The sequence below is a fragment of the Panthera leo genome, chromosome A3 (assembly GCF_018350215.1).
Source record: "Panthera leo isolate Ple1 chromosome A3, P.leo_Ple1_pat1.1, whole genome shotgun sequence".
Classification (NCBI taxonomy): Eukaryota; Metazoa; Chordata; class Mammalia; order Carnivora; family Felidae; genus Panthera; species Panthera leo.
This window is the reverse complement of record NC_056681.1, coordinates 85,950,394-85,964,728: the sequence shown is the minus strand read 5'-3', so window position 1 is coordinate 85,964,728 and position 14,335 is coordinate 85,950,394. Positions and strand designations below refer to the sequence as shown.

The 14,335-nt window shown below is 39.5% G+C and overlaps 1 protein-coding gene across 6 annotated transcripts in view; it reads right to left on the bottom strand.

Moving 5' to 3' along the window:
- The window catches only part of ANTXR1 (ANTXR cell adhesion molecule 1), a 217,341-nt gene that overhangs the window by 158,940 nt on the left and 44,066 nt on the right, over positions 1 to 14,335 (bottom strand). For all 6 annotated transcript variants that reach the window (XM_042932538.1, XM_042932532.1, XM_042932533.1 and 3 more), the window contains exons 4-7: positions 6,506 to 6,587; positions 5,896 to 5,929; positions 4,598 to 4,677; positions 1,632 to 1,700 (exon numbers count right to left, since the gene is read on the bottom strand). In XM_042932538.1, the coding sequence (XP_042788472.1) occupies positions 1,632 to 1,700; positions 4,598 to 4,677; positions 5,896 to 5,929; positions 6,506 to 6,587 (265 nt within the window). The remainder of the gene's footprint in view (positions 1 to 1,631; positions 1,701 to 4,597; positions 4,678 to 5,895; positions 5,930 to 6,505; positions 6,588 to 14,335) is intronic.

The following is a 14,335-nucleotide window of genomic DNA, read 5'->3' as shown; positions in this document are numbered from 1 at the left end:
TTAGTAATAATGAGATTACCAGCAGCCTCTCTGGAGCAGGACTAGAGGATTGGCTCCAGCTTTTACATTTGTTTTAATACTTTTCTCCTTGGGACAAGAGGTAAGATTGCTCAGCTAGATGAACATTTGGCCTGGGTTGATGTATTTATGGATTTGGGGACAGGCCATTGGCTCATTTTTCTCCCATTCACTCAAATTTCTGTTGGCAACTGTGCTTGAATCAAATAGACTCAAATTTCCTTTCAGAGCAACTTTAAAAATAAATTCAAGCTTTGGTGTTGGGTGAGGTCAATGAATGGAGACCCTTACCTTTTGCCCAAATTGCTCATTGAGGAAAGGACCCTTGCAGTTGGTTTGGCTCTCCTGCTTTATGGAGCAGAGGACAGGAGAAAGGAAAATCTGATCTGTGGACTTTTCTACTCCAAATCTCTATAGTTCTGTCACTGCTAAGTCATAGTCAGTTCCAGGACTTTCACTGATTGCAAAAGTAACACATAATCAATGGGAAGTTTCAGAAAACCCAGGAGTGTTATAAAGGAAAAAAGTTTCTATCTACCTATCTATCTATCTATCTATCTATCTACCTACCTATCTATCTGTCATCTGTCTATCTAACATCCATCCATCATTTTTCTATTACTGTTAATTTGATACACTATGTAGTCTTTCATACTTCCCCTACCCAAAGGTACACATTTATTTTAAAAGTGTACTCATACTGTTCCCACTATTTTGTAACCCTATTTTATTGACCTAATAACTTACTATAAGCATTCTTCCATGTCATTAAAGCAAAAAGAAATGATGAACTACATCGAGGAACATTTATAAGTTGTTAGCAAAATTTCACATTTTGCATATATATACTAGTACATACTTTTTGTCCACTTACCAATTACAACTGACCCTTGAACAATGGGTTTGAACTGAGTGGGTCCACTTAACATGTGATTTTTTAAAAATCGATACAGCACAATACTACAAATGCATTTTCCTTATGGTTTTCTCAACAACATTTTCTTTTGTCTAGCTTCTGTGTTATGAGAATACAGTATATAATGCATATAACATACAGAATATGCACTAATCAACTGTTTATATATTATTTCCAGTCAATAGTAGGCTGTTAGTAGTTCAGTTTTGGGAGAGTCAAAAGCTGTCCATGGATTTTTGACTTGCCATGAGGTTGGTACCCCAACCCCTGCATTGTTCAAGACCCAACCATATGTTTATTTTCTTGTATTGAAAATGCACTGAATTTCTAATGGGAGAAAAGAGATGTTTGACATGTAAACAAAATTAGATTCATTAAATTAAATGAAAAAAAAACCCCAACCAACAAGTTTTCTAATTGTATTCAGCTCTGTTTTGACACCTTGGCAATTTAATATCTACCAAGAAAGTCAACCAAGGAAGATGCTGCCTGGATAGTCTGTGTGCAAAGGCCCCAAGTGCATTGGCGTGGCTTCATGTTCCTTACACATCCAATAATTCTCACCTACTCAACATTTGTGGAAAAATAACCTATCTAAGGAGTGTTTATGCTGCTGATATACCCTCTGCACGAATACATGTTCTCTATCTTCACAAGCTTAGTATACTCCCCAACCTGAGGAAATCCATGCACATACCTGTGTTTCATTGAAATCCTTCACACCGACACAGTAAACAATTGCACCAAGATCTCGGGATCTGTTAGCCTGGGTCAATGAAGAAAAGCCATTAGAAAGAGAAGTGGCAAACATACTCCTTTTGGGTTAACCAGACTAACTTCCATGATCAGGTATTTATTTATTTATTTAAAAAAAACTTTTTTTAATGTTTACTTATTTTGGAGACAGAGAGATAGAGCACGAGTGGAGGAGGGACAGAGTACCTGAAGCAGGCTCCAGGCTCCGTGCTGTCAGCACAAAGCCCAATGCGGGGCTTGAACTCATGAACTGTGAGATTGTGACCTGAGCTGAAGTCAGACGCTCAACTGACTGAGCCACCCAGGTGCCCCAATGATCAGCTTTTATTAAGCACTCCCCATGTGCCAGATACCATCGTGGGGAGGGCAATCCCTGTTCCCAGGGAGCTCATTCTCCAGTAAACATAACAACCTAGTGTAATGTGTGATGGACATGAGGGGAGTGATTAGTCTAACAGGAAGCACTAGGAAAGAGCCATAGAAGTAGAGTCTTGATGAGAAGATTTGAAAGACTGGGGGGTGGGGGGGGGGGAGGGGGAGGGTAGGAAAAGGGACTGTAGGCTAAGGTAAGTCTTACAAAATATTCTGGGGAAATTATTATTCTTTTCCTCTGAAGAATTTTTATTGACATATTTTTCTTCCTTTGTAATAGCAGCATGGTATTAATAGAAAGGATGTGATCTTTGGAACCCGATATACCTAGGTTTGGCTTTGCTCTGCAAAGTGTTTGAAGATTCAACAAGATAACATATGCAGAACTCCCTATACAAATCCTAGAACAACACAGATACTTATAAATGTCAGCACCCTTTGTGAATAAGGCCTTTTTTGTTCCCATAAAATACACTGGCTTAATGGTATGGGAATTACGGTCTATATTTGAATAGGTGAACCCATGACCTTATTTACAATTAAGTATTGTGAGGACAACATAATGAATTAACATCCATATTTTGGCTTGATTTTAATATTTGCTTTAGTAAAGGCTCTGATATCTTATTTCCAGGTTCTTCTATGTTTCAGAATAGAAAATAAAAATTGGAAATCATTGGAATACATAGTAGGTGCTTAATAAATCATTGGTAGTAAACATGTAGTAGGTGCTCAATGTATGCATACTGATTTGAATTGTGCTCCTCTCCCATCCCTCACTTAAGTATTCAGACCTACTTGGTATTTGGTATTCAGATATATATATATATATATATATATATATATATATATATATATATTTATTTATTTTTTTTCCTTCATGTTCCAAATATGCCTTGTTGCTTTAAGGATAAAACAAACGTTTAGACACAGTCTAGCTTCAGACTTATCTGTAATAACTTCTGTGACTTTTCCCCTCTAGTTGGATTTTATATAGGATTATCAAAAATGGGATGATTTATTTCTTTATATATCTTGGGCTTTATCTTTCTTTTTCAGAAAGCCTCCTTCTCTTGGCACTGGCATTCCAAATATTTTTCCAAATTTGTATGCGCCATACCTAAAATTCTTTTCTACTAACCCCTATTTTAAGCCTCTGACATCCATCATTTATTTTATATTCAGTTACTTCCTTATTAGGGTTTTCACTTTATCTTGATGATTGTTTAGCACCCAAAATAAGCATTCTGCATTCCCATTGTATAGTTAGTTTCAACTTCAGAATATAGAAATATATTACTTTCCAAATACTCAGGCAGGGTCTGTCACATTTACTTGTGTGTTTCCCCATTGTGAAAGATCTTTTGTACTAGTTATGGGTAGGGGGGAAGGAACGCGTTTACCTACCGCATTTCCTCATGCCCTTTCCTAGAAGAGGCTTCCAAAAGCCAAACATCATTACATGGTAAGTAATGGGCAGCAACTTCACCTATTTCCCTAGTATCAGGCAAAGTGCCCAACACATGCTGAGCTCTCAGTTAACACTGAATGAATGAATAAACGAACAAACAAATGAATGAATGTATACTTATTTGCCAAGAGAGCTGAATTTAAATCAAACAATAGTCAAGAACTTGAGGTAAGTGTAATGCTCTAATTAACTGCTCCCCCAGAGGCCAGCATGTCCTTCCTCACTGCCTTTTTCCTTATTGTATTTCTTTCTAACTTGGTCCGAATGAACCTTTGTCACCTTGTCGGTAATGGTGAACTAGCTTCTTGGGCCAATTATACATGTAGTTCAAATCTAAGACTAAAAAGGAAAGGATTTCCTAAATATAAGCATTACTTTTCAATTCCTGAATAAATACATAAATATAAAAGAGTTTCCTGAAACTCTTTATACAAACCGAAGGCTTCATGTAGAATCTTTCACTTGCTTTAAACAGTATTTTTTTCTTTCACTTGCTTTGAAGAGTACTTTTTGAGAACATAAAGAAAAGGAAGAAGAAACACCGCAGGAGCAATTACAATGTCCTTTGTACCAATTAATGTTCGACTTTGCTTCTCAGAGTGAGAATCTCCATGATTAATATGTTCTAACAAGACTGGCTCTTACATATGTCAAGTACTTCTTTTCCCTCCTCCTGTTTTTAGTAGAAATGGAGAGAAAATGGTACCAATGTTTTTGTTTAAAGGTGATATATAGTATTTCAAAACTGCCGGATAAATATAATGCTTTCAATAAAGTCATGGTAGACAACTTTTATCCCTCCAAACACAGAGTAATAGGCAAATATTTTGAAAGGGGAAAAATATCTATCATGTGTAAGATACAAGGGTTCACTTTTTAAAAATGAATTATTACTACTATTATCATTATTATTATTTTTTTTTTACAAATGACACACTATTTTTACCCAGGGATTTTACAAAGACACCGATCATGTTGTCTGAGTAGAAAGATTGCAGTCCATTTGAGGAGGAAGAAGCCTTGTTTCCATGTCTGTGTTAGATACAGGCCAGGCCATTGCTTACCTCCCTCTCTGAATAGAAAAAGAGGTCTTCATGGAGTTCCCCATCGGTCAAAGCAATGATGACGCTGGCCGTCCTGTATCCTGCTCAACACAACACAGACCCACTCAGTCCATCCCGCCGCACGCAGGGAAACCCCCTCAGCCCTGGGGTTGATCTCTTATAAGCTCAATCACCTGAGGTCAATATCGTGAGAACCAGCAACTTTTTTTTCAGGACTAGAAGCAAGTTCAGCATGGAGAAGCATGCATCTTCGTGTGGGGACGACTCTTGGGGGAGTAGGTTTTGTTTGTGGATCTCTCAGTCTTATCCCAAAAAATGGCCAAACCTGCTGGAATGGTCCCTGGACTGATATCTGGGAGTAGCTTCAGTGAATCAAATTTCTATTATTTTCTATTAACAGCACATGTGACTGAGGTCAAGGCCTGGGAGGAAACTCTACCACCTGGGCTGTTCAGGAGTCTTTCTCACATGCTGTAGTTGACCTTATACATCACCCCTTGAAGAAGTGGTCAAGGAGTTATAGCCATCATGATTTACAAGCTGAATGGAAGTTATCATAGCAGTTGGCAAAACCTACTAGAATTCTTTCAGTGATTTTTAGACTTCTAGTAACATTGCTGATGATTGGTTTATACTAACAAGTGTTTGTGTCGATACCGGGTCTGTTCTATTTGTTGTAGTTGAGAGGGAAATAGGAAGTAGATACCTCTACAGGCTTGGGAGAAAAGTCCCCACTGTAATATTGGATCTCTTTCAAAAGATTTGCCTCAGATAAAGCAATACTATCCATGAAGGACACTGCAGTAATAGTAATAACAGCTAAAATTATAACAAGTATTTTTTCTATATGTTAAATACTCTGTTAAGTACATCGTATGCATTTTTTTTCATGTAAATCACACTGGTATCTTCATCTTAATATCATAGCCAATCACAGTAGTGAAGAGGCTTGGAGCTTGGGAATGGACAAAAAAAATTAAATTTGACATAAGAATCCAAGACTTTACTAACCTTTCCAAGTATTTATTAGTTTAATGAATTCAACATGCAAGCTGTTCATGGGCATTATAGACTGTGGCCCATAATTTTTTCATTATTTTTATATAACTTTTTTTGGCATCAACAAGACAGAATTTGACCTGGTGTGCGTCACCTTGCTATACATTTCCTTCTATGTGATGATCTGTGTAGGGTTATGGGCAATGTCACATAAACCTGTTGTAACATGAAATTACTGAGACACTTTATCAGAAGCAAACACAGAAAAAAAAGTTGGATAATTCATATTATTGTCTCACCTTGACTGTTTTCATAATAAATCTGCTCACTGGCCTGAAAAACACACGGAAGAGACGTTAGACACACAGCCTCTGTTTGCCATTCCGAGCGCCATAGTGGGCAGCGGGCTCTGATGCTCGATATATAGGCTGGCTCGGTCTTGATTCTTTATGCGATGCACCCAGGCTTCGCTCAAATATCAATCGACGGCATTCATCTGAAGTTACCCTGACACTTAACCCGTATACCTGTGAACGTGGATCCATTTCTTACTTGTCACAGACTTGGACCTGTCTTCCTTAAGACTGAAGTCATTGACATTCTGTCTCAACCACTGATGCACCATATAGAAAAGTTTACCCCGGGAATGCCGGGGACTTGTGTGTGGCATGATTCGTAAGTGTCAGCCAAGCATTAGCTAACAAGTCCTTTACCAGGATCAGGGAAGAATCAAGGAAACTCACTTCTTTTGGATAGGGTTAACAGTGTACAAGCTTGCGGGAAAAATTTGTTTACCTTCTTGCCATTGGGTGTTGTTCTGGTACATGTGTCTTATCTCATCAGCCAACCTTATGTTAATGTTTCCCTGTCACACTTTATATTTAGAGTGGAAAACGGTTTTAAAATTACCCTTTCAAATCCTTCATGCATGTAAGTGTCTCCTCCCGGCAGGACCTTCTGGAGTTCTTCTAGGCCCTGACGGATCTGTTCCCTGAAATCCAAAGACACCCTGTTAGTCTTCTTAGAGCCTCTTATGCTTTCCTGTGGATAGACAGATGCATTAACCTTTATCTTATCTCTGTGGGTACTGCCATATTATCCCAACGGTCCCCCAAAAGCCTATCGGAGAAAAAGTCTTTATAGTACGTTATCCATTCAGGGTCAGCCGTAGTGCGGGGTAAGTGAAATCTCAAGGATTGAGAGAAAGGAGCCTTTTGCAGGAATATCCACCTGCTCAGAAGAGTTTTCTGTCCTTAACAGGATAAAGTTTTCATTCTACATTGGAGATGAATCCTAAAATGCAACTGCTCCTGAGGGGACACATGACAACTCAGGCAACTTTATATCAAGATGCAAATGGCTCATGTGAGTTGGAAAGAGGGGAACACCAAGAGCTCAGGGCAAGGCTGCCACAGGGACCGCGGGTGGGAGTGGCGGGCGTCCGGAGCAAACTCTGCCACCCGCACGGATGTGCCAAAGGAAACCATGTAGTCAGCTTTGAAAATAAAAGTCCAGGCAATCTACGCTTTCCAGGACAACCAAGAGTGTTTTCTGTGGGCTGGTGCCTGTGTTTTCTTACTCTGGTTGCTCAAGGTGGTGGGGGAGGGTAGAAAGGGGAAGTGGTTATGGCACTGGGAAAACGTCCAACTGGTAGTGGGAAATGTGGATGGTCTGGGGACCAAAATGAATCTTTGTGGACCATTCTCTCTGGGATTTAAGATTCTATATCCATGTTCCTGTCTTTTAAATAGCTCCATACCATGCCTTTGGCACTTGCTTGCCAAAGGGCAAGAGAGTGTAATTTATTCCTTCCTTCCTTCCTTCCTTCCTTCCTTCCTTCTTCCCTCCCTCCCTCCTTCCTTTTTTTTTTTTTTTTTTTTTTTTTTTTTGTGGAGAGAGAGAGCATGAGCAGGGGAGAGGGTCAGAGGGAGAGAGAAAACCCAAGTGGGGCAGGCTCCAAGTTGTCAGCAGGGAGCCCAAGGTGGGGCTCCATCTCACCACCATGAGATCATGACCTGAGCTCAAATCAAGAGTCGGATGCTTAACTGGCTGAGCCACCCAGGTGCTCCTGTCTACTTTTCTTATCAGTGCCCAGATATCAGACCACATGCCCAGTTGCCCAAGTCAGAAACCAGAAGCCTTCCTGGATCGTCCACCTTCGCTCTCCTCTCTCCTTCCTCTCCCCTACATAATCTGTCATCAAGTCCATCAGTGCTACTCTAGACTACTTCTCTACTTCCCTATCTCTTCTGCCAATGCCATGGTCTGAGCCATCAGCATCTCTTTCCTAGACCATTAAGACACTTGCTATCTTTTGACTGCCCTCTTGCCCTTCTTCCATTCATTCTCCACATAGCTGTCATAATATTCTTAAAATACAGATCAAAACATGCCATTCACTCTCCTCCTCAAAATCCTTCAATAGCACTTGATTACACTTGGTATAAAATCTGAAATCCTTGCCATGGCTTCCAGGGTCTATATGGGATGACTTCTCTGCATCCCTGTTCAGCCTTATCTGTATGACTTTGCCCCCAGTCTCCTCACTTGAGCCCCGTGCCCCCCACCCAAGTCTTCCCAATCAACTTTCTTCAACAGGCCCTTGACGCCTGCAATCACTGCTGCCTGTGGACCGAAGATACCATTTGTCTAGCTCTTCACTGGGCTAATTGTTACCCAGACTTCAGTCCCAACCTAAATATCAGTTGCTCAAAGTAGCTTTCTTTATTTGACTTCCCCTATTCAGATTTACTCCCTCAATTAGGCTTTCTCATGGCACCCAACAATTTTCGTTTCATAGCACTTAGGGCATTTTATAACCAATAACATTTGATTATGTCATGATTTGTTTAGCTACCACCCTCCCCTTACCAGTTCTAGACTCGAATTCAACGCTGTTATTTGGTGATAGGAAAGGGCATATATCTGCGCATTAGAAGGGGAGATAAAGATGAAAGCCGTGTCCCTCACTGCTGCCACCATTGGGTGGGAAGAGGGTGGCATTATCAGTCACCCGGCAGGAAGCAGTATTGCCCTGCCAGTCAGCAGTTTCGTGAGGGTAATGACAATGGCAGTGTGGCAAGAGGGTGAGACTGGGATATGAAGGTGAGGTTGGGATAGGAAAATGGGGGTTTGTTCCCAAGCACACAGAGGTGGCACATGTAGCCCCTCAGAATAGTTGGGAGCACTAAGGAGGAGGGGCTAATCTGATAATTAGGTGAGAAAGATTGGGAATTAAAAGTAAATGTGAAAAAGAAAAGCAAATGTGGTCTTATCTTTGTGAAGTTTGGGACATTTTGGCAACACTAAAATTGGAATATTACGTTAAGGCTGAAGCTTAAAAAAAGAGGGTTAAAAAAGGCATCCTGGGGGTGTGGAAAAGGTTCCTTGGCTTCATTGTATTTTTTCTTTGCCAAATAAAGTCTGGGAACCAGGGTGTTTTCTCTAAGCCTATTTCCTTTACTTTACAAGTATTTTCTTGAGCTTTCCATTTTTTTGGTACCAGAACAAGCGAAAGCTGTTTTGGAAAATGTCCTTCTCCTTGACACTTGGTGCCTGGCAAGATAGGAGCTCACGAGGCCCAGGCAGTGATCACAATCTCTCCATAAAATACCCTTCCTCGTTAGAAGATCAAATGACTTACGGCCCCCACCTCCCTACTCCCTTCGTCTTCTCTAAAAGCACCTACAACATCTAAGCAAACAAAACAGACGGTTTCATGGGAATGGTGGGTTGGTTTTAATTGTGGGACAATAGAACTATTAATAAGGGCCTATTTTTTTAAATGCTCTCTTAGAAACGGAAGCAAACTGGGAGAAAGATCTTTGAAAGGGGTTGATAAGAACCTCTCTGAGGATTTGGTTATTACCAAATGAAATGTTATCTTCCTGGGAAATGAGAGAGGCAGGGAATCCTACAGAGAGGCTGCTATTAAAGAGTCTCCTGTTTTCCTTAGCGGTTTCATGTCTGCCAGTGTTCCTACATATAAGTGAAGGGTTTTCAGGCCACATGTCTTGTGTTTCTTGTACAATCCCTGCAACACTTAATGATGGGCACAGAGTAGATGATCTGTTGTCGAATGAATGGTTCCAGCTTAGATGCATCCATGCATCCATTCTTTCATTTCCCCAACTATTTGCTGAGCATGCACCATGCACCCGTCACCACACTGGTTGGTAGGGGTAGGAGGTGGGAGGAACAGTCACAGTGTCTGCTGTACTTTCTGTTGCCTTGGGAACAGTGAATTTTCCCATACTTAATGAAGATTACTTTCCGAGATTCTGGTTGTGATGTGACATTTAGATATTATTTTCCGACGAAAACATTAAAGGATCAACACACTTAAGCACGTCAAGAAGCATTTCATTCAACAAGCTTTTCTCCTAAGTGTCCTAGTGATGTTCCTACTGCAAAATCCTCCTTGGGCTTATGCAATGTCTACCACATTTTCAGTCTATAAAACAATCTCCACTGCCACCCCAAAATAACCCAACATCAGTTCTGCATTGTCGACTTCTTGCCTCTTAGTAAAAGAGCTTCTGTGGAATTGGACTTTTCTCAACTGTCCGGCAGTTATTGGCTTCGGAGCCTCAACTTATATTGTAAGCACACATTGCTATTTATTACCACTAATGCTGCCTTTACAACATTTCCAGATGGACTTATGCCTCCAGTTGCTGAGTGAGCAGAACAGAGTGAACAGAACAAGAGATCATAGATTAATTAAAGACATTTTCTTGCTACTTCTGGAGTCATAATGTTTTACAGTCAACTCTAATCATTTGTTTATAATGTATATAAATCATAGCCTCTTTGGGACTTTTACCTAAGGAGAAGCCAACATGATTAATAATTTCATGATGCATGCTGAACCAAAGATCCCTTTCTGTCTCTGTATATATATTTTTAGTGAGCTATAATTTATATACAGTAATCCATACAGATATTTATTCATTTCCTTTATAATTGCTGGATTTCTTTCTATAAAGTTGTCATAATATTCCTTCAATACCTTTTAACATCTGTAGGATCTGTAGTAACATCTTCTCTGTAGCATGCTCTATGGATTGCAATTTCCATCCTTACTTTATATAACAGGCTACCATAAGTTAATATTATGCCACTTCTCATATAATTAAAGAACCCTCTAATATTCTTCCATATATCACCTCTCACCCCTTATGCTACTATTGTCATATATTCTACTTTTGTATATGAAATAAGCTCAAAAATACAGTCATTATATCTATCTTAAACAATCATCATTTTATGAAACTAAGAAAATGTTTATCATTTCTGTTATTCCTCCTTCCTTTTTTTGTAGATCTAGTTTACATCTGGTATCATTTTCCTTTAGCCTGAAGAATTCCTTTAGTAGTCTTTTTTTTTTTTTTTTTTTGGTGCAGGTTTGCTGGTGATGACTTTTTCAGGCTTTTTTTCCTTTTAATGTCTTAATTTTTGTCTGTAATTTTAAGGTTATTTTCACTAGATATAGAATTCTAAGTTGTCTTTATTTCATTTCATCTTTTTAAAGAGATCAATTTGTTGTCTTCTGGGTTGCATGTCTTTTTTTTTTCTGATGAAAAGTAAGTGATTTTCATTGTTGCTTCTCTCTTTGTAATATATCTTTTCCCTTCTCCCTATGTTGTAAGATTATCTCTTTGTTCTGGTTTTCAGAAATTCAACTATTTTGACTTAGGTGATGGTATTTATTTATTTGTTTGTTTTTATTTTTTGTACTTGTCCTGCTTGGGGTTCTTTGAGATTTTTGAATCTTTGTGCAGAATACCATGTAAAGTACTCCAATTACACATATATTAGACCACTTGATATTATCCCACAAATCATAGGAGCTGGTTCATCTCCCCACTCTGCCTCTTGATCATTTTTCTGTCTCTTTCAGTTAAAAAAATTTTTTTAAGTGTATTTATTTTGAGAGAGAGAGAGAGCACGAGTGGGGGAGAGGGGCAGAGAGAAAGAGAGACAGAATCCCAAATAGGCTTCACAACATCAGCACAGAGCCTGATGTGGGGCTTGAACTCACTGTGAGATCATGACCTGAGCTGAGATCAAGAGTCAGACACTTAACTGACTGCCATCAAGGTGTTCCATGTCTCTTTCAGTTTCGATAATTTCTATTAACCTGTTTTTAAGTTTATCAATCACTTTTCTGCAGATGTTGTATTTTTCAATTCCATAGTTTTCACTTGGTTCTTCAGAATTTTCTTTTTTTTTTTCTTTCTGATATCCTGTGTCTCCATTATATTCACCTTTTCCTGTAAATTCTTTAACATGTTTATAATAGTTGCTTTAAATCCCTGTCTGATAATTCCAACCATTGAATGATCTGTGGTTTGCTTCCATTACTGTGTTTTTTCTTGATTATGGGTCACATTTTCCTGCTCTTTTCCCATGCCTCATAATCTTTTAATTTGTGTTTCAAACATTGTGAATAAAAAAAAAAAAAAAAAAAAAACAGAACAGTGGAAACTTAGGTACAACATTGATTTGTTTTGTTCACTCACTGCAGACTCTTTTATCTTTGTGAGCTAGGGTGGTGGGGGCTGGGAGAGTTGATTATTTAGATTCCTCCTTGAGTTAAGTTGAGCTTGGGTTGGGTCACAGCTTTAATTAGAGTATGTTCCCTGTTATTAGCCTAATTCTCAGACTTCTGCCCTGCCCTGCCTTTGTGGTCTTTTCAGTATTTGAGTTGGGAGTGAGCTGGGTACAGCTTCAGTTATTTTTTTGCTTGGATTTTGGATTCAACCCTGATAGAACTCCAGAATTCAAGCACTGCAAGGATCCATAGGATCATGCAATTTCTCTTTCCTTTTCAGCAAAAAAGTAAAAAAGCAGTTCCACTGCTACTTTCTTGGAAAAAATGCAGAGGTGCAGGTGAGCTGGAGAATTGTCAGATTTTTTTTTTTTTCATTTGGGGCTCCTTCAGATAATCCATCCCTCTGGCACACATTGTTGATTAACAATGTCAGTTCAGCTGACTTTTCCTCATTTCTGAGAAGTCTCTGTCCATGGCTAAACTACTTTTCCAATTGCCTATACCCAGACCTCATCCATCACCAAGTATGGAAGCTTCTGTAGATTTCTGCTCAGCTATAAAGGGCTTGTTCATCAGTGCTTCCTGTGTGTCTGCTAGCCCCATAGAAACATATGAATTTTATTTCATCAGGACTTCTCTGGTTGACCATGGAAATGAAGGTTCTTCACATTACTCTACATCCTAACCAGAAGCAAAAATACTGTGAAGGCTTTTTCTAAATATTTGTGACTACACATTTGTTTCAAGTCAGGAAGAAAAAAACTAGAGGCTGACTACCAGCATATAAATATACTCTAGTATCTCTCATCTTAAAAAAAAAATCATCTGTGACCCCACATCTCCTTCTAGCTATTGACCAATTTGTTTGCATTTCTCTTCACAGCACAACTTCCTGAAATAGTACTTGCTTCCCCACTTCCCTGTCTTTCTTGGTGCAGACTTTCTTCAAATGTAGAGTGATCCAGAGATTACTGTTGTTCTGTCTGTTCATAGCACATGAGCAAGACAGAAAAACTTGCTGAAAGCTTTGCGTGCATGGTGGGGCATGCCAACTGGTGGATGGCCAGCTTTTCTCAACAGGCTTCTTGGTTGGGGACCCTCAAACATCAGTGTATGTAAATTCCTCTGCCCCCCACCCCCCCACCCCTAGATGTTTATTTCTACATAAAAGTAGTTTTCAAACTCTTTCCTTACTTGTTAGTCTGGAATTGGCAAGGGGGAGGGCTGGAAGCAATCACATTTGTTATACAGATGTCTTCATAACTTTCCCTGGCCTGGTGTCTGATGGTGAAACCATCCTTGTCTAATTTTGCCAGAGAATAAACCTCTCTTCTCTGGTGCAGCTAGAGAAGAGGTAATTTTCACAGGTAGTGGAGGTGGTGGTTCTGAAGGTTGAACAGCTCCTAAGATAAACTCTGAAACAATAGTCCAGTTTTCACCTTGTTAGCCCTTCCTTGCTTTCTGCAGTATCTGACAGTTCCAGGTTTTGATCTTTCTAGGGTTCTGCTAGGCTTCAGACTTGTTTCTCTTTAGCATCTCATTCTGCAGGATTATATTTGACTTTTCTCCACACTGCTTGCTTCATTTGTCACTCCTCTGTCCTCTTTCTGCCCTCATATGTATAGTGTTCTTATGGCTTACATATTTCTTAGAGTCCTCAAAGATGGGCTTTGTGGTTTTGTTTCACATTCTCCTGAATGTGAAAGGGTAAAAATGTCTTTATCCCCATTCGAAAATGGAAAACCTTCCCTTCTAACCCATTCTTCTCTGACTTTTATCTCCACGTCTCTGCTGGTCTCCAACCATCTCCACGTTGCCAACCCAATAGTCACCTCCCTGGCTTCTTCTTACTCAACCTCTTATAACATCAGACACAGTTATCCTCTCCTTCAAGCTAAAATGCTTTCTTTTCTTGATTTCCATTATGGTGTGCACTCTTTATCTCCCTCATCAGTTGTTCTTTCTCATATTTCACTTGTAGGGTTTCCTTCTCCTCTAGAACTCTGAAGATTGAGTGACCCAGAACTCCCCTCAGACTTCCCCCATTCCCAACACCTACACTGTTTTACAAGGTAGTTAATTTCATTCTTCCCAAGACTTTGGTGCTTATCAAGGGAGCATGGCCTGCAGAAGAAGATAGACTTGAGATTCAAACTTACTTCTGCCACTTCCTAGGGATGTCA